At 51.8% G+C, this 19,540-nt stretch overlaps 7 protein-coding genes across 7 annotated transcripts; 4 read left to right on the top strand and 3 right to left on the bottom strand.

Annotated features, from left to right (window-relative positions):
* Positions 1 to 236: 236 nt before the first annotated feature.
* ALT_8675 (uncharacterized protein) lies at positions 237 to 1,060 on the bottom strand (the record flags this gene model as incomplete). Its single annotated transcript, XM_033557847.2, has 2 exons — positions 237 to 243; positions 309 to 1,060. 2 exons carry the CDS (start codon positions 1,058 to 1,060, stop codon positions 237 to 239), a joined length of 759 nt encoding a protein of 252 aa, XP_033413738.2.
* A 1,168-nt stretch (positions 1,061 to 2,228) lies between these two features.
* On the top strand, positions 2,229 to 2,855 carry ALT_8674 (uncharacterized protein; the record flags this gene model as incomplete). The annotated part of the gene is made up of 1 exon (XM_089600455.1): positions 2,229 to 2,855. The coding sequence occupies one exon, from the start codon at positions 2,229 to 2,231 to the stop codon at positions 2,853 to 2,855; it is 627 nt and encodes a 208-aa protein (XP_089455348.1).
* Positions 2,856 to 3,536: 681 nt separating this feature from the next.
* ALT_8673 (DUF2470 domain-containing protein) lies at positions 3,537 to 4,205 on the top strand (the record flags this gene model as incomplete). Its single annotated transcript, XM_033557849.2, has 1 exon — positions 3,537 to 4,205. One exon carries the CDS (start codon positions 3,537 to 3,539, stop codon positions 4,203 to 4,205), a length of 669 nt encoding a protein of 222 aa, XP_033413740.2.
* Positions 4,206 to 4,866: 661 nt separating this feature from the next.
* ALT_8672 (40S ribosomal protein eS8) lies at positions 4,867 to 5,534 on the top strand (the record flags this gene model as incomplete). The annotated part of the gene is made up of 2 exons (XM_033557850.2): positions 4,867 to 4,940; positions 5,003 to 5,534. The coding sequence occupies 2 exons, from the start codon at positions 4,867 to 4,869 to the stop codon at positions 5,532 to 5,534; spliced, it is 606 nt and encodes a 201-aa protein (XP_033413741.1).
* Positions 5,535 to 5,874: 340 nt separating this feature from the next.
* Positions 5,875 to 6,813, top strand: ALT_8671 (metallophosphatase domain-containing protein; the record flags this gene model as incomplete). The annotated part of the gene is made up of 1 exon (XM_033557851.2): positions 5,875 to 6,813. The coding sequence occupies one exon, from the start codon at positions 5,875 to 5,877 to the stop codon at positions 6,811 to 6,813; it is 939 nt and encodes a 312-aa protein (XP_033413742.2).
* Positions 6,814 to 7,077: 264 nt separating this feature from the next.
* On the bottom strand, positions 7,078 to 13,314 carry ALT_8670 (guanine nucleotide exchange factor DCK1; the record flags this gene model as incomplete). Its single annotated transcript, XM_033557852.2, has 1 exon — positions 7,078 to 13,314. One exon carries the CDS (start codon positions 13,312 to 13,314, stop codon positions 7,078 to 7,080), a length of 6,237 nt encoding a protein of 2,078 aa, XP_033413743.2.
* A 2,455-nt stretch (positions 13,315 to 15,769) lies between these two features.
* On the bottom strand, positions 15,770 to 17,834 carry ALT_8669 (uncharacterized protein; the record flags this gene model as incomplete). Its single annotated transcript, XM_033557853.2, has 3 exons — positions 15,770 to 16,737; positions 16,834 to 16,923; positions 17,567 to 17,834. 3 exons carry the CDS (start codon positions 17,832 to 17,834, stop codon positions 15,770 to 15,772), a joined length of 1,326 nt encoding a protein of 441 aa, XP_033413744.2.
* Between the last annotated feature and the right edge of the window lie 1,706 nt (positions 17,835 to 19,540).

Raw genomic sequence — 19,540 nt, 5'->3', positions numbered from 1 at the left:
TTGGAAGTTGCTTCTTGGATAGTTAATGGTCATGTAATGTCATTAGTCATGAGTGCCATGTGGTATAGAAGCTAAGCTACTGCACGCAGCTGAATATATAAATAGGATAGAAGCACAACAGCTCCAGCGAAGCAATCAATCAAGTCAAATCAAGACGACATGATACCATCATAACATAACAGTCTAGTTTTGCATCAGCAACAAACCAGAGGAAACGAAGAAGACGAGAGAAATAATCAGTTCCTACACACATGTTAGCACCCACATTCCTCATGTCATGAGGCAAAGGAAAAGGGAAGGAGACATACAATAATCCCAACGTCAAATCACCATGAATCTTCGCCTTGAGCTGCACCTCAATATCCAGATTCAGATCCAGCCTTAGCCGCAACTGCTCGTCTCGCCCATCCTCTTTCTCCTCTTTGTTTCCACCCAGCAGCCCGCCGACAGCCTTGCCCGCTGACCCCGTCACTCCGTTCAGTGCGTTGCCTGCGGTGTTCTGCACGAGATCGCCGACCTGGTTCACGCCGCCGAGGCCGCCAAGTGGGCCGCCGTCTTGTTGCTGCTGCTGCTGCTGCATCTGGGGACGCTGGCGGCGGCGGCGGGGCTTCTCCATGGCGGCGTTGTTGTTGTCCATTTCGGGGCGGGGGATGCTTTCTGTGTCTGAGTCGGGGCGGTAGCGTTGAGGTTGAGGTTTTCTCCTGCGGGGGCGGGGTTGTTCTTGTTGTTGTTGTGGTTGTTCTTGCTCTTGGTCTTGTTCTGTGGCTTCGCCGTTGGCGTTGGCGTTGTTGGTATCTTCTTGAGGTTGAGGGTCTTCCTTGGTGTTGTCTGGAGGATCCTCTTTGTTTTCTTCTTGTTGTTCTTGTTCTTGTGCTGGTTCTGGTTGAGGCTCAGGCTTCGACTCCTGCTGCTGCTGCTGCTGCTTCTTCTTGCCGAGCTTTGGAGGCTTCTTGGTGGGTGTCTGGGTATCTGTCTTAGGTGTGGGAGGGGCACCGTCTTCTGTCTGGGTTGGGTTGCGGGTCGGACTAGAAGGACGACTGTTGTTTTCCTGATCGGACATGGTGGAAGAAAGAAAAAAAGACTAGAATGATGGGAAGATGGAGGGGATGACAGTGTTTATACTCTTGGTCTTGTCTTGGTCCGGGGGTCGTTTATATGGATGAGATGATTGGGACAGAGTAGGGGTGGAGGGAAACCGGGCAGTCCGCCTCGTACGTCAGTTGCTGGACATGACAGGTAGAGAGACTGGTTCGGCGTCATCTTGGACTGAGATAGATTGGATACCCATCATACATTACACACATACACCCCATATGGATACAGAGCTTAAACAAGAGATTGTTCAGTATGACGTCTAGATGCAGGGCTGTACAACGTACGTACTAGTTTACTCCAGTCCAAGTCCAAGCTAGTCATAGTGTCTGGAGTAGCGCCAGATGTCAGGATGGATAAAGTCAAGCGAATCAATAGCGAGACGCTCGGAGAATTTTGGCACGAGATAGTGTGGTTGGCTGCTCCACTTGGTGCTATTATTATAGTAGAGAGGATAAAACGGATATATGAAGCGTATAATGACGCCACTCGACGTCAGACTACATTGCTGTTGTTACTCGAGTACGTGTCCTAGTATCCCTCTGTTACTGTAGAGGGAAATTGACGGCAGACTCAGCCGTGGATATTGGAATGATAATACTTTGTACCACAGAACAAATCGAATGGTACCGAGCACGCGAAAATTCTTCTGCTGTCATAGCAAGTCTGACCTTTTTCTGGTCCATGGATACATCGTACAAGCGGAGTCCCTTGAGGTATACAGAAGGGGTGGGCGGATCCCGTCTCATATCATACTAAAGTAATTATTACCTAGATACCAGTTAGTCATAATTATTCTGAGTCGGTAGTATCCAATTATATTATGAAACCGACAGGATAATGATGCCGTAACGTCATGCACGGCACGTCCAGGGGCCCGGCTCCATCGCGTAGGTGGCTTCTCGGCTCCGATCAAGTATCACCGCTTATCCTGTTGATGATGACGATGCGTGGTGTAGGCTTGTCTATGCGTAGACTGGTTTATTCTCGAGTAACATACTACTTTTCTTCTTCCTTTTAACTGTTGACTAAGTCATTCTATTCTGCTTTCCATTCTGTTCCCACCTTGACAGTCTTGATTGTGACTATATACTTGACAGTAACTATATACCTCTCCTGCCTCGAAAATATACAAAATGGCCACCGCAGAGAAAACGAAGGAGCAGCAAAAGCAGCCAACCCTCCAGCAAGACGATAACTCGGATGACTACTCAGACGATTACTCCGATGAAGACTACGAAACTGACGACTACGAGGTCTCCGGCGATGAAGCAGAAGCAGAGGATCCCAAGGCTCAGGCGAAACGTCGTCAGCGCCAACAACAACAACAACAACAACAACAACAACAACAACAACAACAACAACGAAGCAGACAACCAGACGCCGTAGAAGAAGCAGATGACGAGGACTACTCCGACGAAGATGACTTTTATTCTGATGAGTATGATGACGACGATGAAGACTACGATAACCAAGTCGCCTCCGGCAAGGCAATGCAACCATACCAACCCGCCGGCGGCAACCAATCCCTCTCCCAGAACGGGTCGATGAACGTGATACCACAAGAGAAGCAAGGGTCGAGTCTGGACGACGAAGAAGGCATGAAGCTCAAGCTGGAGCTGAATCTCGAGATCGAGGTCGAGCTCAAGGCTCATATCCACGGTGATCTGACGCTGGCTTTGATGTATGTTCCCCTGTTGCCCCCTGATATTCCATTCATTCGCTCAATTCGAACAGGAGTTGACGCTCGATGCAGTGCGTAATTATTCTTGCCTGGCAGCCATACTGCCCTGTCATCCTCACGAGCCATGATGATCCGTCACGATTGGATAGCTTTACTTTGTCATGTTGTCAATAGAGTCTGGTTACCCTTTTAATACTCAGCGTGATCCTTTGTGTTGAACTGGTGTCACTATGAATGTTTATGATATCTTAGCGTATGCGTCAATTCAATAAAGTATGGGATGTCAATGTCTTCCAGAGTAGTCCTTGCCAAGTACTGGACGTAGGACTAGCGACAATTGAAATCAATGATCCCCTGTCTATAAATGTAATGATTGCCTCATCAGCTCGAAGGTCACAAATGAGATCTCGACAAATTGAATGCTTACACTTGAAGCTGTACTATGGTTTGAGTCTTAAATATATGTCGACGCCCATCGCTCACGTGATATATATTGGGATCGCATCATGCGACAAAGTTGTCAACATCAATTGACCACAGGTCTATTGCAAACCGACTCTTTAGGGTCTGTAATGGTGCAACCGTGCAAATCTCAAACCTGACCTGGGTAAGTGCTACACATGCATCAACAAACGCAGTCAATCTGCCGAGGTAGGTCGCTGATCATCTCTAGAGTCTACTAGATAAGGAGTCAACCATCAACACTCGACACCTCATCCGCTGAACAAATCCAAGCAATAAGCCTCAGACGAGAGACGAAATGGCAACCGATGCACCTGCACCCACCAAGTCCTTCATCATCAAGCACATGAACACCAACCATGCAGACACGCTCTCTCTCTACCTACGCGCCTACTGCGACGTCTCCGCCCACTTTGCCCAACCCGCCATCCTCCAGGACATCTCCCTCTCCGACCTCCTGATCACCGCGAAAGGAACCCGCTACAGCGTCCCCATCAACCCCCCCATGACCTCCTTTGCCGAAGCCCGCGCCCGCGTCGTCGCCATGCACGAGGACTCCCTGCAGCGCCTCGGCCTCTCCGACATTACCATCCGCGAGTACCGCCCCCCTCACGGACTCCAGATCGTCTCGCTAGTCCTGGTGGTCGCTACGCTGGTGGTGTTTGGTCGGCGGAGCAATTTCCTGCCGGGGAGTGTGTTCTACGAGATGGTGGGCTTGGACCGGTATCCGGTGCTTACGCGGTTCTGCTACGATGTTGCGCCGGTGGTGGTTGGGTTATTGCTAGGCGCGCATTTGGTGGAGGCGACGCTGTTGGCGGTTAAGAGGTTGAGGCCGCATGGGGTGCGGGTTGCGTCTGGGTTGTGGTTTGCGTGGATTGTGTCGAATTTTGTGGAGGGGTTTCCGGTGTGGCGGCGGTTTGATGAGATGGTGAGGGAGGAGCGGATGAAGAGGGAGCGGAGGGATTGATTGACAGAGTATCTATCTAGTTTAGCTTAGAGAGGTATGCTCGATCATAATTTCATCTTTCCCTAGAGTTGGAATTATCCAATGCTATTCTAGTGGAGTCCTACTGGTAGTCACGTGTCAACCCCATTTAGGCTAGCGCGCACTTTGGGGTAGGGCAAGAATCGACAAGCGAGCCAAGAGCCAGTGAGCCACACTGCGAAATTCCCGAGCGTCGACGACCAGCAACATCAACTCCACGACAACCCAACGACCCTTGCCCGCTGCGTTCCTGGTGAAGGGCTGCAGAGTTAGAGGTGAGTTTCAACCTGTTGCTTGTCTGCATTCTGTCTTTTCAATTTCTTCCGACTTTCGAGAGTTTGGTCGTCGGTGTTCGTGACAGTTCGTTGGCGATTCGGTCAAATTTGAGTCGGAAAAGGCAACAGAAGACAACGATACATCAAGACAGCGCAATTCGGCTTTCCTTCGAAGAATAATTCGTCTACTTGGTTGACGACTGCTGGTTTACGACTGTTGGTTCGACATTGATTGGTTTGAAGACTCTTGCGAGCACTTGATATCACGACTTGGACTTCTACGAACGGAAGAAATTGAAGGCAGACGCAGGAGACCCGAGTTGCCTGGCTGACTGGATTTGCGATAGTTCCCTACATCAACCGCAAACATGGGTATCTCACGCGACTCCCGCCACAAGCGTTCGGCCACCGGTGCGAAGAGGGCCACCTACCGCAAGAAGAGGTATGACCACAGTCATCCTTTGTTTTGACATGCTTTGCACAACTCAATCTGACGATCTGCAGGGCGTTCGAGAAGGGTCGCCAGCCCGCCAACACCCGTATCGGTGCTAAGAGAATCCACCTTGTCCGCACCCGTGGTGGTAACCGCAAGTTCCGTGCCCTCCGTCTCGAGTCGGGCAACTTCTCGTGGGGTTCCGAGGGCATTTCCCGCAAGACCCGTGTCATCGTTGTGGCCTACCACCCCTCCAACAACGAACTGGTCCGCACCAACACCCTGACCAAGTCCGCCGTCGTTCAGATTGATGCCGCTCCCTTCAGACAATGGTACGAGGCTCACTACGGCCAGCCCATCGGCCGGAGACGCCAGCAGAAGACCGCCGAGACCACCACCGAGAAGAAGAGCAACAGCGTCGTGAAGAAGCAGGCTGCTCGCTTCGCCGACCACGGCAAGGTCGAGTCCGCCATCGAGAAGCAGTTCGAGTCTGGTCGTCTGTACGCCGTCATCGCCTCCCGCCCCGGCCAGAGCGGTCGTGTCGACGGTTACATCCTGGAGGGTGACGAGCTGGCTTTCTACCAGCGTGCTATCCGCAAGTAAAAAGAAAAATTTATTTGGGGTATTGCGCTTGCGTGTCGTGTAAAAGGGTGGTTTCGGAGTTTCAGCAATGTTTTCCAGAAAATATCATGATCTGGGCATCGGCATATGCAATGTCTGTAGAGCTCTGAGCTGTCAATCAATGGGATGATCCTTACGTTGTTCAATAGTTTAATGGTTAGTCCAGTAGAACGTTTCCATCTGACGTACAACACCAGGCAACCAGAATGACTCTGCCCATGCAACCTTTGAACTACAACTCAACAACCCATCTTCACTCCCCAACTACAACACATCTACACACTCCTCAACTATCCACCGACTACAGTTCATGGAAAACAAAATGAACAATAAAACAATAAAAACCCGCCTCCTTCTGATATCAGACACCCACAACACACCCCCTTACCCCCCTCCCACCCCGCACCCCTACCGGCACCCCCTCCCAATAGCGCACATCCTCATCCACTCTGGCGACCTCACAACCATCGGCAGCTACAAAGAACACACCACCACCCTGGCGGTCCTCAAATCCCACCCGGCAGAACTCAAACTCATCATCGCCGGCAACCACGACATCACCCTCGACGAGGAATACTACGCCGCTCTCCCGGCGACAAGTTTCAAGACCCGGTCCGGACGCGAGGATCCCGCAGCCATAAAGCAGCTGTATTGCGGTCCTGAAGCTTACGACGCAGGGATACGCTACTTGGATGAAGGACTGTATTGTTTTACTCTGAGTACAGGGGCGAAGGTGAGGGTGTTTGCCTCGCCGTATACGCCGGAGTTTTGTGGGTGGGCGTTTGCGTATCCCCGGGGCAGGGATAGATATAATCCCCTTCCGGAGGGAGCAGATGCTGCAGTAGCAGGCGCGAGCGTAGTCCCCGACTTCCCTTCTGTGGATATCATGATCACGCATGGTCCGCCGGCGGGGGTGCTTGATACGGTTGTGAACGGCGGGAGTGTAGGTTGCGAAGGGTTGTTTGCTGCTGTGAAGCGGGCGAGGCCGCGGGTGCATGTCTTTGGGCATATTCATGAGGGGTATGGTGCGCTGCGAGGGGAGTGGAGAGCGGATACGACGTTGGGAGGGACGAAGGTGGTGTGTGATGAGGATAGGGTACGTGAGGAGCGAGGGGCGTATGTGGATGTTAGCGCTGACTCGGGGCGGCCGCTGCGGTTTGGGGAGGAGACGCTGTTTGTGAATGCCAGTGTGCTCAATGAAAGATATAGGGCTGTGAATGCGCCGTGGGTGGTGGATTTGGATTTACCGGTTGCTTCCTGACCCCAGTATATATACGGGTATAGTTGTTTCTAAAGCAGCCAAGACAATCCATTATATCTTGCTATAATTGCAGAGGTATCTAGGGAAGGTATCAATCATGACAAAAAAGACGAAAACAAGTATATCCACGTAGAAAAGGTAGAAAGAATGATCACAGCTGCGTAAAAGTAACGCTCAATGCATATTGCCTGCTCGTCTGCAGATGCATATAACTGACAGACGAAAAAGAAAGGAGTAATGTCCAGACATTATGATAAGGATTGATTATTCTTCATGAAGAACGCCGTTCGTCTCGGGTCGGATCTCCAGACGACTGGTCTTGCGACCCACTCCCTTGAAGAGGCTCAACCTCTTCATCACAGAGTCGCGGACGCCTCCGCTGTGAGACTGGCTATATGAATGGCCGCCGGGCGATCCGACCTGACTGCGATCGGGAGACCGTACCGAGTGGTTGTCTCTGACAGAAGTGGCTCTGACCACTCCGCCCCCTTTGATGTTGGTAATAGAATCGTCTCCAGACGGCCCGTGGTGTTGGGACCCGCTTCGACTGCGGTTATCCTGCGAGCGAGAACCGCTTCTCGATAGCTGTTCTTGTACGTCCTCCGTAGAGGCGGCAATGGATGAGCCGTGCTTGTGGACCATCTCCCCGAAAAAGCTCCGGCGTTTCGTATGAGTCGTCCCGGACTGAGCGGTGGTTCGACTGTGGATCGTGGCAGTATCGTCGTCATGGTCTTTTTCCTCCGCCTTCATGTCAATCACTGTGGCCACTGACCCGTTCGGTGCGTGGTTCGCTCGCTTGAAAGGGTTCATAATGCTGATCCGTTGGCTGACGGACGGTTTCTCCGAAGGCTTGCGCACGTGGTGGCGCGGACTGATAGAGCGCGACTGCGACTGCTTTTGCCGGCTTTCTGCGGAGATCGGAGACTGGCGTTGGGTTGCCGGGCTCTCGGCCGCCATGGGACTGAGAGAGGCGAGTTCCGGGGCAAAGGCTTCCTCGAATTGACGCATGAGTTCGGCTTGCGTGGCCTGATGCGCCGGACGGGCATACAACGCAAGAGCATGTTTAATGGCCAAGGCGTGGTCGATGAGAGCTACGGCCAGAGCATTCTTCATCAGGTCCGCCGACTCCTCGACCTTTTCAGTGTCGTCCTCGTCAGCTTCCGCCAGAAATTGACGATAGAGGGCCACGCAACTGGCCGAAGAAGAGTTGAGGTCAAGCAGCTGCTGCAGCGCCTCCGTCAGACTGGACAGGCCCTGATCCTCGCCCGAGGCAGCTCGTCGCTCGAGCAACAACAGTTCCTGCGTCTTTCGCCACGTTCGCTCGACCGCCGTCTGCAGCGGGGACAGCGCAACCTCCTCCACAGCGACAATCTCACTCCTGCGGAGAATGTTCGGGAACGGCTCGGCGGTCGTAAAGATCGTCTTTTCCACCCATTGCTCCCGCACTTCCGTGCCGCGGACGTGTCTCTTCAACGTCGAAGAGAACTGAGAAGGTTCGGAGATCAAAAGATGATCCCTGACGGCCTGTGGAATTTTCGACCGTTGGAAGACCGGATGCGTCATGTCCCGGTGCGCGCTGACAGAGGTGATCTGCAAGAATTGACCTTCGTAGTCTTGCACCTCGCCAGAAGAGACTATCTGCGCCGCAGGATGCTCTCTCTGCATTCGATCAACAAAGCTAGCCATTCTTTCATTTGGTGCGCCCTCGAAGATGAACTCCTTGTCCCTCAAGGTAGGTGGGAACCCGAGCCCCTTGTAGACCACACGGAAATAGCGAGGGAACTGCTTCTCCTCCTTGGCAATGGATTCATGGATCTTGGCCATCGAGCTTTGCGCGCGCGAAAGCTTAGCAAAATCCATCACTGTATGTTCATACTGCTCCGCAAGCTCTTTGTAGCAGACAAGCGCATGGGCCCAGGCCCTGGCATCCTCGAAATGCTGGATGATGGCAAAGTACAGCGATTCCTTGCGGTCGAACGACGTCTGCTCGGGGAACGGAGGGTCAAGCACCTCGGGAACTGTTCGCCTCGGGTCCCAATCGTAGAGATCCGCGTGGAACTGGAGGGCAAGACCGGCTTCGGTGAAGTTGCCCGCCGCCGCCTGTACGTCCGCTAATTCATGCACATAGCGAATGAAGATGTCTTCCCGGCCCATATCCTTCATATACTCCATCAACCTCAATGTATGCATACTTTCGGCCATCGACCCGCTCTGTGATGCGACAAACAGATCCAAAAGTTCGTCGACGGTCGCGATGAGACCTTTGACGGCATCGGAGAGGTCCTCGTCAAAGGCAGCGCAGCCCTCAAAGTATTCGAGGAGTTCGCTGACGAACAGCTTCTGGATAATGCTCTCGTTCATCTTCTTTGTTTTGAAGAGATGGTCCAGGCTGGATATGATTTCGGTTTCGACGATGGAAAGCTCTTGGTTCAGACCCCATTCGCTCAGAATCATGGTCCGTAAGATTTCCACCGCGACATGCCGTAATCCCTCGTGTACACTGAGGCAGAGTCCGATGATAGGCGCCACGAGGCCGGGCACATATTGAACCTGGTAGCCGCCGAGCTTGCGCAGCCCATACCGTTCCCGGTCCTCATCTGTCGTTTCCCAGCCGATGGCCTCCCAGCTGGAGCGCAGCAGCTCAGCTCCCTGCTCACGTACGTCGCCTGCGATCTTCCAGACGGCCCTTCGTTTCTGCTCGGGGAATGTTTCCAAGGCCAGTGCATCACTGGACACAACCTTGAGCAAAGTCATGAAGAAGCTCTCCCACAGCCTCGTATCAAAGCTCTCGGCATCATCCGGCGCGGGCAAAAACTTGCTGGTCAGTAGCGTAGCGAGGTATTCCAGACTCTTTACGGTAGCTCGGTGATTGTACACATGCACACTGAACCAACTCTCAGGATACGCTTCGCAGTTCAAAATCGAATTGTGAACCTCCAATGCCTGGGAAATAAATGTAGCAAGTTCCAGACCCTTGAGCGACGGCTTCTTCGGCTTGGGGATCGTTGCTGTGGCAGCCATAATCGCCGACAATTCGACCAGCGCCTCATCGAATTTCTGGCTGGTTTTTGAGGCCTTGACCTGGAACGGGAACGACTTGCTGAAGAGTAGAGACAAATAGCTGGTCTCCTCAACGCCATCCGGTATGATTGAATAGTATGATGAGACGATCTGTGGCATGAAACCGTACAACAACGGATCTGGCTGCTTCAGAAGCTGTGCCACGATCGCACAGCTCAACCGAACCTGATCGCGATATTGGTCGGTGATGGATCCGGTGGCTCCCCAGTACGGTGCCAGCCAGCCAATGCAACTGGAGATCAAAGTCCGTCTCTCTGAGCCAGATTCGAATATCTCCAGCTGCGTGTAGTGCTGGATCAGGACTAACTTGTACAGCACCAGAAGACCTTTGACGTCGCTGCAAGAGTCCATAAAGCTGAGAGCAATCATGATGATCTCGTCTTTGCTAATGACTTTGGATAGCTCCGGAAGCCACGTGTGGAAATGCTGCACGACAAGCGTCTTGCTGCCAACCATGGTGGGTGACGGATTCCTCATCAGCACTTCCAGCGATTTGAAGATGGTGTGCAAGTCCCGGTTGAAAGTGGACTGGACGCGAGTGATGCCGATGCCTTCCTCCTTGGCCTTTTGCTGCTGCCTGGCATTGATGATGAACTTGAGGACATGTCTGCCGACTTTGAATGTGGCACGCAGACTCCGCGACTGTTGCACATCGGCACTAGCCTGAAGGAGACGGAGATAGCTTCGCATCAGGCAGGGGGTAGCGAAGGGAAAATTAAATTGCTTGTCCGCATAGTGGTCAACAAGGGGGCCAAGGTTGAACCGTCGATCATGGACGATTCCAAGAACTGTCACAAGATTGTTAAATATCAGGTCTTCATATTCCTCATTTCCCGCATTCTCCACCAGGATTCCAAATAGCGCATCAAACACGCTGCTCAGCTGCTTGACGATCTCAATCTCAGGCACAAAGAGAACCCTCTTCAAGGTATCCAGGACCTCATCTACCGGTCGGTCCTTCCAATGCAGCAAGCTCAAAATTACCTGGTCCTGGGAGTATTCAGTGCTACAGAGGTAAGTCTCCAAGCGCAGGGTGGCCAGCGGCCCAGTAATCGCTTCGTCCTTGGCCGATTCGTTCTTGCCGAGTGAGCTCCATGGGAGGGACAGGTATGCACCCTTGCCGTTCTCGATGCTGGACGTGTGCTTGTCGTATGCATGCAGCAGCAGAGAATGAGGACCGTCGCGGATAAATGCCTGGTTGTCCCACAATGGCATCCATGCGAGGGCGAAAGGAAACTCGGGAGCATCCGCAATGCTCATGATCAAATGAGCCCCTGGTATGTCCTCCGTGGGCACGTTCAGACGGATCGTCTGGTTCCAGGGCGTGCCCCGTTCCGTAATCGTAGTCCGCCATGCGGTGTGTGCTAAGTTGTTGGACGACGGCAAAATGCATTTCTCAACGCGGGATCCCGAGGCCGCCCGCACCTCGAGCGTCAATTGCAGGTTGCGAAGCCCCGTAGTCGTTGGCACCGGGAGCTGGCCCGCCTGAGGATGTGACAAAAGAGCTTCGGGGGGAAAGGTAGCGTGGGAAATGGTCACATATATGTCGGACCGGGGTTTCGATGGCGCTTGAGAGAAGCCGATCCGCTTCGTTTGGATCACGTTGTGCATAATGGTTGGGTTCTTTCGAACCAGGGCGTCGGAATCCGAGTCCACGAATGGATACATGTGCAAATGTATGCGAGCCGCGCGCTCAGACCTCACGTATTTCCCGCTGGGGCTTGGGAGCAGCGTGCGTACCAACCCGTCAAACCCGTCAACATGGCCCTCGCCCTCTTCAAGCCACGACGACGGAGACCAGATGTTGACAATCTGCTCGGCGTCTTTCTCTTGCCGAAGGATCTGCGATACTTCCAGCAGACCGACCCCGAGAGTGCGCAGCGTCGTAGATGACTTTGACGATTGCGTATCGGCTCGGTCTTTAGTACTGGAAGAACTCTCCGAAGATTGGGGCGGCCCCGCAGAGGTTTCCTTCCCTGGCTCGGCGCTCTGAAGGCCCCGTGGTTTCGTGCTCCAGATCATACTGCGGCGAGTTCTAAGGCTGTTCTTGCCCGGCTGGCCAGCAGAAGTTGGCGATTTCGCAGCCGAGGAACTACCTCGGGAGATTGAGGGTCTGGACTGGAGAGGGGCGCCTACTGCCGGCGTCTCCGGCACACGCACCTCAACGACGAGATATAGTTTCGGACCGTTGGCCGAGCCATCTCCAATGTCTGTGGCGCATAAATCAGTGAAGAGAGTTTTCAACTTGCTGCTTTGGCCCATGCTGGCGAAGGACTCGGGGGAGGGGATCTCTAGCAAGTATGTCTCCGACAGGGGCTTAGGGGCGCCACCATCGGTTTGGGAGCAGAGATGCACGGCGAGAGTGACTGGACCTGGGGAGTTGCCGGAGACAGCATTAACCTCGAGGAGGAGATGATGTAGCGATGCAGTATCAGAGTGCTGAATGGGGCTCTCATCCAACATGCTCATCTCGGATTGGAGCTTGGTCAATTGGACAGCAGAATCCTCGCCCGTCAATAATCGGCCGCTCTGCTCGGGGTCTCGCACGATCACCTCCCCCCCTAGCATCTTGTTACCGCGGACAAGCTTCCAGACCACTTCCTGTCGCAATGCTTCCTTCTCGTATGCGGTCAACACATCGTGCAACAGCTGCCTCCGCGCAAAGTCTAATTCTCGGACGAGGTTGTACATCTCTTCTACCACGTCATATTGACGCGCCAATAATAATTCATGGAGATTCGTCGAATGCCACTCGCGCAGACATGAGGCGATCTCGTCGACCAGCGGCTCCGACAACGAGGTAGGAGTCTCGTCACCGATCTTGAGCATTGGAACCGGGGCAGCTGGCTTGGGCGCATTCGGATCGCGAGGGGTCAGCGTCACCGGCGTCACCGGCGTATGAGGAAGCGAGGGTGTCTGGATGATGTGGTTGACGGAGATCGGACTTGCCTGACCGTCCTCGAGCCTCTGGATAAAGATCTGCGAGGGTTTGCCCTTCTTGGCAATGATGACATTCGATACCTCCCCGGCCAGATGCTCGTCATCCTGCGAGTAAGCGATGCTGCTTCTGGTGTCTGTCACCGGATCATCGGTTCCTCGGTCGACACTCAATCGATCACCATTGGTCAGCGTTTTCTGTCCGTCGCTGTCGCCGAGCACTTCCCGAATCTCCACACAATTGCGAGGGAAGATGCCAGAGAAAACCCTCGCTTCGAGAGTTTGGCCCTTGGTGCTCGTCAGACCCGCCAGGATCGACGGCGGCGCGACCAGGTACCCCCGACACCATTCTCCATTGAGGCCCCCCTGCTCGATAATGTACAGTTCATCGCCAAGCTCCAGCGGCAGGTCGGCCGCTGTCGACGGCTGGAAAGGATAGACGGCAACGGCGAAGGCAATCCGAGGCAGAGGCCGCCAGGGCATATCTGCTATGAAACGAGCGACACAGGGCAAGCCCCGCAGTGGTCTTCAACGGCCGTCGAGAAATGAGGGGCAGTGCGCCAATCGATGGAATTGAGCAACGGGTCGGAATTTGAGAATGTGATATCTTCCCGATCGAAGGAATGAGGGGCCGCTACATGCGAGTGTTCGCCTCTAGGGATATGTATGGACGGTTGCGAGGTGTGGAATGTGCGATTTCCCAGGAGCGAACACTTAGATACCAGAATATGCGTGTGATCGACACGGCTTTCGTAGAGATGTATGAGATATTTTTAAGGAGTGCCAATTTGCCAATCCGAGGACTGGAGGGACATCAGGTAACGGGAGATGTCAGTGTGCGTCGTTAAATCAGAAAAGAGCGTCAGTGACAGGGGATCATGATCTCGATGGCTGGAGCCAGGAGCGCAACAAGAAACCTAGAATTGTAAACAAATTCAGTATCAGCATTGAAAATGCAAAACGTCAGTCTGCTTTCTTCTTTTCTTCTTTTCCCTTTCCCCTCTCCTTTGAGTTTAATTTTCTCCGCCTTGCCCCCCTTGATAGCGGTGGATGCATTATTATTGCGCTGTGGAGAACCAGCAGGAGTTCCCCTTGCCAGAGAAATGTGGAGAAAATCGCCGTTCAAAGGGGGGGGAAAGAGAGAATTGAAGGAGATGGCGGGGTGCTTACCAATTGAGAGAATGGCAGGAAACGGCAGAAAGAGTTTAATAATAGATATAAGAGAGAGTGAGAAGACGAAAGGGGAGAAAGGTTGGTAGAGAAGCGATCAAGATGGAAAGATTGAAGCTACGAAAAAGGGTCCCGACTGCAACAAAAGGTCCAGGCACCCAGGCAGGAAAACTTGCTGATCGTCACACTCGACGGGCCTGAACACAAACCTACTAGAGCCCATTAGTTTGGAGGCTGGATTCTTCGAATATGAAGCCTAATTTCATTCAGTTGATATAACTATAATGCATTGCAACTATCGCTGTTATTTATGCTGATGCCTTCAGTATCCCGAGTCCCTCGAATCACGGTCGAGTCTCGGTACTCTCTGTAGCCCCAGCCTTTAATTATTCTCCCCTCGATCGAGATTGACACGATCAAGCTATGCATCTCTAGCACGTTCTTCTAGAGAATCCACAATTCACATCTGCTGAGCCCTGTATGATGTATCTGGATCTCTGGTTTTGTTACTCGTCATCTCCCCAATTGATAAAAAGAAAAAGAGTTTGCTCCAACCACGGCGCAGTATCGGCCCCTGAACCAGACCCGATCGCACCTATTGTAGATACAACACATTGGATACATCACTATCCATCTATTTACAGTGTCAACAGAATATTAAGATGATCGTCTCCTTACTGGGTACTTGGTGCGCGCTTTTCCTCCAACCAACCAGTGATAAAACAGTAGTGCAGATCGTCAAACGATGCCCGAGTCTTTGGTACGGTCCAGGAGTAACTCTGAAACACGATCGACTTTGGCAACGAACATGTTCGTGGTCTTGGTGATTGACTGTCGATAAGCATAAAACTCTGTCACCTGGAAGTATTGCTTAGAATGTCAAGATTATCTGGTGGCATTTGCAACTGTCTGCTTAGTACATGATCTCTGGAGATTTACTGATGTTCCTGGGAGATATATATATTAGTGGAGACTACCTAGCTAGAGAGAGAAAAATCGATCATAAGAAACAAAACAACTCATTGCTCAGTCAATGACAAGAAATTCGAGTGACGAAGATGCTCGTCTCTTTACCAATAATATAAGTAAACCACATCTCTAGATACAGACCGCAGAGCTGGTCACAGCTGAGCTTCTTTCGGCCATCATTCCGCCACTCCGGCTCTCGTACCTATGCTCCACCAGGTTATTTTAGCAGAGTCTTGATTCCGATCTAGTGGATGCTTTCCTAACCTTTAAACCACATGGAGTTCGTTTCATTTTTGCAAGGGCCCTCGAGAAAAAATTGCACGTCTGTCTTTTCTAACCATGTACCTTCAGATTCGCAATCTCCGACGTGGAAGATGGAAGAACGCCTGCAGGCACCAAGTGCAAGAGCTTGCTGGAACCTTTCTGAAGGATATTTGCCAGATATATGGAATAATTCCTTCCAGTAACATCCGAAAAAAAGATCACTGGATACGTCCAGAATGAGTGGCTTTGATCCTGGCGTCCACTTTATCGCTTCCAGATAACCCTACTGTCTGTTAAGCCAAGAAGCACAAGTTGTCTTACAGAGGTTATGACAAGCCTCTGATGTGCGTGGGTGGAGTCTTCAAAAAGGAACTAAATACTATATACCATTAACAAACTAGAAGACATCCGGGCATGGCCACCACAAATCCGCGGCCGTAGCCCAGAGTGGTATTATGCGTGTTGCTTGCCAAACGAGCTGAACTTGCAATCTGAATCATCCCAGGGACTGACCCAGAGCAATCTCTCGACGCATTCATGGGTACGTCTTGCCCTCTTCGCACACCTGCTTGAAAACCTCCTCTGTGTGCTGCATCACCTTCTCCACCGCGCCCTGTACCCTCGTCCTCTGTATTTTCTCGTTTGGTGGAAACACCTCACTGTCCCAATTCAACCAGTAGCAACCACTCCCCTTCGTCCCATCGCTGCCAGCAGCGATATCCCCTCCCCTCCCCTCTCCCTCAGCTTTCGGGGGAAACCTCCCACTCGTTGCCGCAAACAAATGCCTCTCCCCACTCTCATGGAGCGGGACCATGAATGGTTTCAACAGCGGCGTCAGTACAGCCGACAGCACTCGTCCAGCTGGCAGTTCACGCATCACGCCCGTGGCCACTCCAGAGGGGTACGCATGGACGAAAGAGGTATGCGGGTATCGCTGCGCCATGCTTTCCAGGAAAAAATTACCCATCAGGCTGGCGTGCCAACCGCATTTTTTCAGGTTAAAGGTGCGCTTCAGACTAAGGTCAGAGAAGTCGAGGGTGCCAGCGCCGCCGGCGCGGACGGAGACCATTGGGTCTAGGACGGAGACTACGCGGGATAGTCTGGCGCTGGCGTCGACAGAGGGGTCTTGAGCGGCTGCGCTCAACTGAGGAAGCAAGTTGGTGATGAAGCGCATCCGCGCGTAGTAATGCAGCACGAATTTTCGGTCCAGACCTTCGGCCGTCTCGTCACGGCCTTTCAGGGTCAAATATCCGGGTGTCATAAAAAGCAGGTTAATTGATTTTTCCCTTGATGCGAGCTCGGCGCACACACTGTCGACATTTTTGAGAAGGGATATGTCGGCTTGGAGAAAGGTTGGCTGGGCGGACGGGTTGATGCTTTTGATGGAGGCGATGGCAGCATCGGCGGCGGACTCGCTGCGGCCGATGAGGTAGATCTTGGGTGATGTGGTGTGACGGGTGAGGGCGAGGGCCGTTGAGAGGGCGATACCAGAGGTACCGCCGACTGGAGGGTATTAGCGGGTTGGAGGCTTCCAAAAGAGAGATATTTGCAGCAATTGTTTCCTCGTAGAGCGTGGAATATTGGTCCAGATGAACTTACCAAACACCGCGACGACACCTGAGGCTAGGGATGTGAGAGCCGCATTATGGGCTTGGACGGCGTGAAGGGTTACCATTGTTGCTTCGACCTCTGGCAGATTAGCAGGATGTAGGACACACGCCTGTGAGTCTAGAGCTGCTTATTACGATGAACAATTGATGAAGAAAGAGGAAATGAACTGAAAAGCAGAAGACAATGTTCGGAGAGATGAACTATACCATAGCCAGCTGCACTTTGGGAACTGAGACGAGGTCAGCAACGAGAAAGTCGGTGGACTGCGGAGAGGGATGACGAGAGTTACTACTGCAGGTTGATCTTCCAGCCAAAAAACAACTCAATCTCGACTGTGCAGTTGTCAGAATTTATGCAGCACGGTAGACAAAAATAAGAATCTTTCACTTGGCATCGCCAATAGATGAAAGAGATGATTTGACTGATGTGAAGTGTCAAGGGGGAAATGGGCTGACAAGAAGTACCCAGTGGCTGACGTGAACCACCAAGAGATGGTTGATGATAGGGGGAAACTCATCACAAACAAAAGCAGCTCGGGTCAGCCAGAGCTCGGAGTGTAGAAAGTCAAGAGGCCGCACACTAGGCACCATGCTATTTTATCTAATAATGAAGCTCTCTTGTAGCGTCCTCCGCTCATGGCAGTTGACACAGACACCCCACCCCGACAACCCATGTTCTACCCTTCCAACTTCAGCGCTACTTTCTTTACTACAGTCCATACTTTCTGAGTGGGCCTTATTGGAGCCGTCGAACTCGCAGACATGAGCGCGGTGGGTAAGCTCGGGCCCAATGGCGACCAGGAGCCCTAGAGCGCGGAGGACAGCATCTCCAGTCTGAAGGCGAGGGAAGCAGAGGTTCACAAGCTGGCCAGACGATTTACAGAGCAGAGCAATCGTTCGATGGCGGGACAGAACCCCTTCGCTGCGGAACCTGGATCGACTCTGGAGCCCAATGGTGAACACTTCAAGCCCTGCGTGGTGCAAGGCCATGCTCCTAATACACACTGAGAACACCCAAGAAGTCCACAGAGGACATAGTGCTGTCACAGCTGCCTGCGAGACTGTGAGCGCTCTTCCGGTAACCTCCAAACAGATATTCATGGACAAATTCCAAAGAATCCGAAGAAATGGCATCCTTCCCTATGGTCCATTCCACTGGAGATACAGTTATTATATGGAATATAAACTTCGAATCATTCTTCTCCGTCTTCTTGAAACCACTCGTCCTCTAGAAGATTCTTTGCTGTAGGTCTATCTCTCCAATCCATCATCATGATTTTGCCAATGAATGTCTTGTCCTTTTGGCATACCTCACGCTCTGTTATTCGCTGAAATGGCGTGGTCTGAGATTGCGGAATCTCATGCATGAGGTATTAAAAGTTGGCGTGTTTTTGGCCTATACGCTGTGGACAAAACAAAGATTCCAAGAGGAGAGACCAGATTGAAAAGAAGAAGAAAAGGGAAGAAAGGATTCATCCACTGTGGAACGTTGGAGAAAGAGAGAATGATTGATCATTGTTGTGAAACATCAGTTACACGTGCTTTTGCTGGATTCATCTTGGAAAAGGATGAGGGTTCCTGCATTTGACCTACATGTGTAACGAGCTGTCAGTACGATCACCAGAGCATATATGACAAGATTGCATACCTTTCTGGTCCGGCACCCATCGCAGGCTGGGTTCTTTTCTAGATTCGAGGAGCCATGCGGCCACTCGATGAACTCGGTTTCTCTACTATGAGGATTCCAATGCAGAGTCCCACATGGTGCAGTGGATGTTGAGGAGGGTAAGCTGCTACACCGGAGAGGGTGGTTATATTTGATTCTGATCTTTGTTTGCTTTTGGCTGAATGCATTCTACAATGAGCACTGAGACCCAGGTCCAATCTCTACAAGTGTAGCTGATAGCCGCCAGTATGAAGCGATTGAGGTGACACCTAGGGCATAGACCAATTGGATCTCCCATCACACCGCAGCGCATCATCTGCTACCTATATTCTATCCACGTCATGATAATGGATTATCAACTGTCTTTGCATCAGCTGTCAGCCAGTTGTTTGCCATGGTAGGAAGTATGGCTTGACGGACTCGTAGGATTATCATTCCAAATCGAACTAACAGTCAGGGAGTTCAGCCAGCCACGTCTATATCTAGTAGAGGTACTATGATGATGAGTCTGTACATGTATTAACTATGAACTCTACTAAGAGACTATTCGTTACATCCCGAAATAGTGATATACTTACTTTAGATTGGAATGGAGCTCCGTGAACAGGTCTCTCGTACTTGTACATACCTCTGGCACTGACAGGCAGTCAGCTTCATCTGGGCAATAGCAATGGCAGCAGCAAGACAGGGATATTTCACGAAACCTGACTGCAAACAGCAGACTGCGGTTCTGGTGCAATCAAGCAGGCCAATTCCCAAGGGAACAGGACAGCAAGTCAGTCAGTCATTGTCAATCCGGCACCGAAATTGCAAAACAAATCAATCAGGAGTTTGATTTGATGTCATATTGTGATTAGGCACAATGATAATAATCACATTGATGGCTGGCTGGGTTATCTCAACGCTCGGCCCGCGAGTCTTTCAGTGCCGACTCAATAGTCAGTCGTTATCAGAGTCTAAACTGCTACATCATCATACTGTTCTTGTCTCTTAGATTTGGTAGGTGGATCCTGGGAAGACAAGTACAAAT

The sequence above is a fragment of the Aspergillus lentulus genome (genome assembly GCF_001445615.1).
Source record: "Aspergillus lentulus DNA, contig: Alt16, strain: IFM 54703, whole genome shotgun sequence".
Classification (NCBI taxonomy): domain Eukaryota; kingdom Fungi; phylum Ascomycota; class Eurotiomycetes; order Eurotiales; family Aspergillaceae; genus Aspergillus; species Aspergillus lentulus.
The sequence above is the reverse complement of the archived record's forward strand: the minus strand, read 5'-3'. Positions and strand labels throughout refer to the sequence as shown.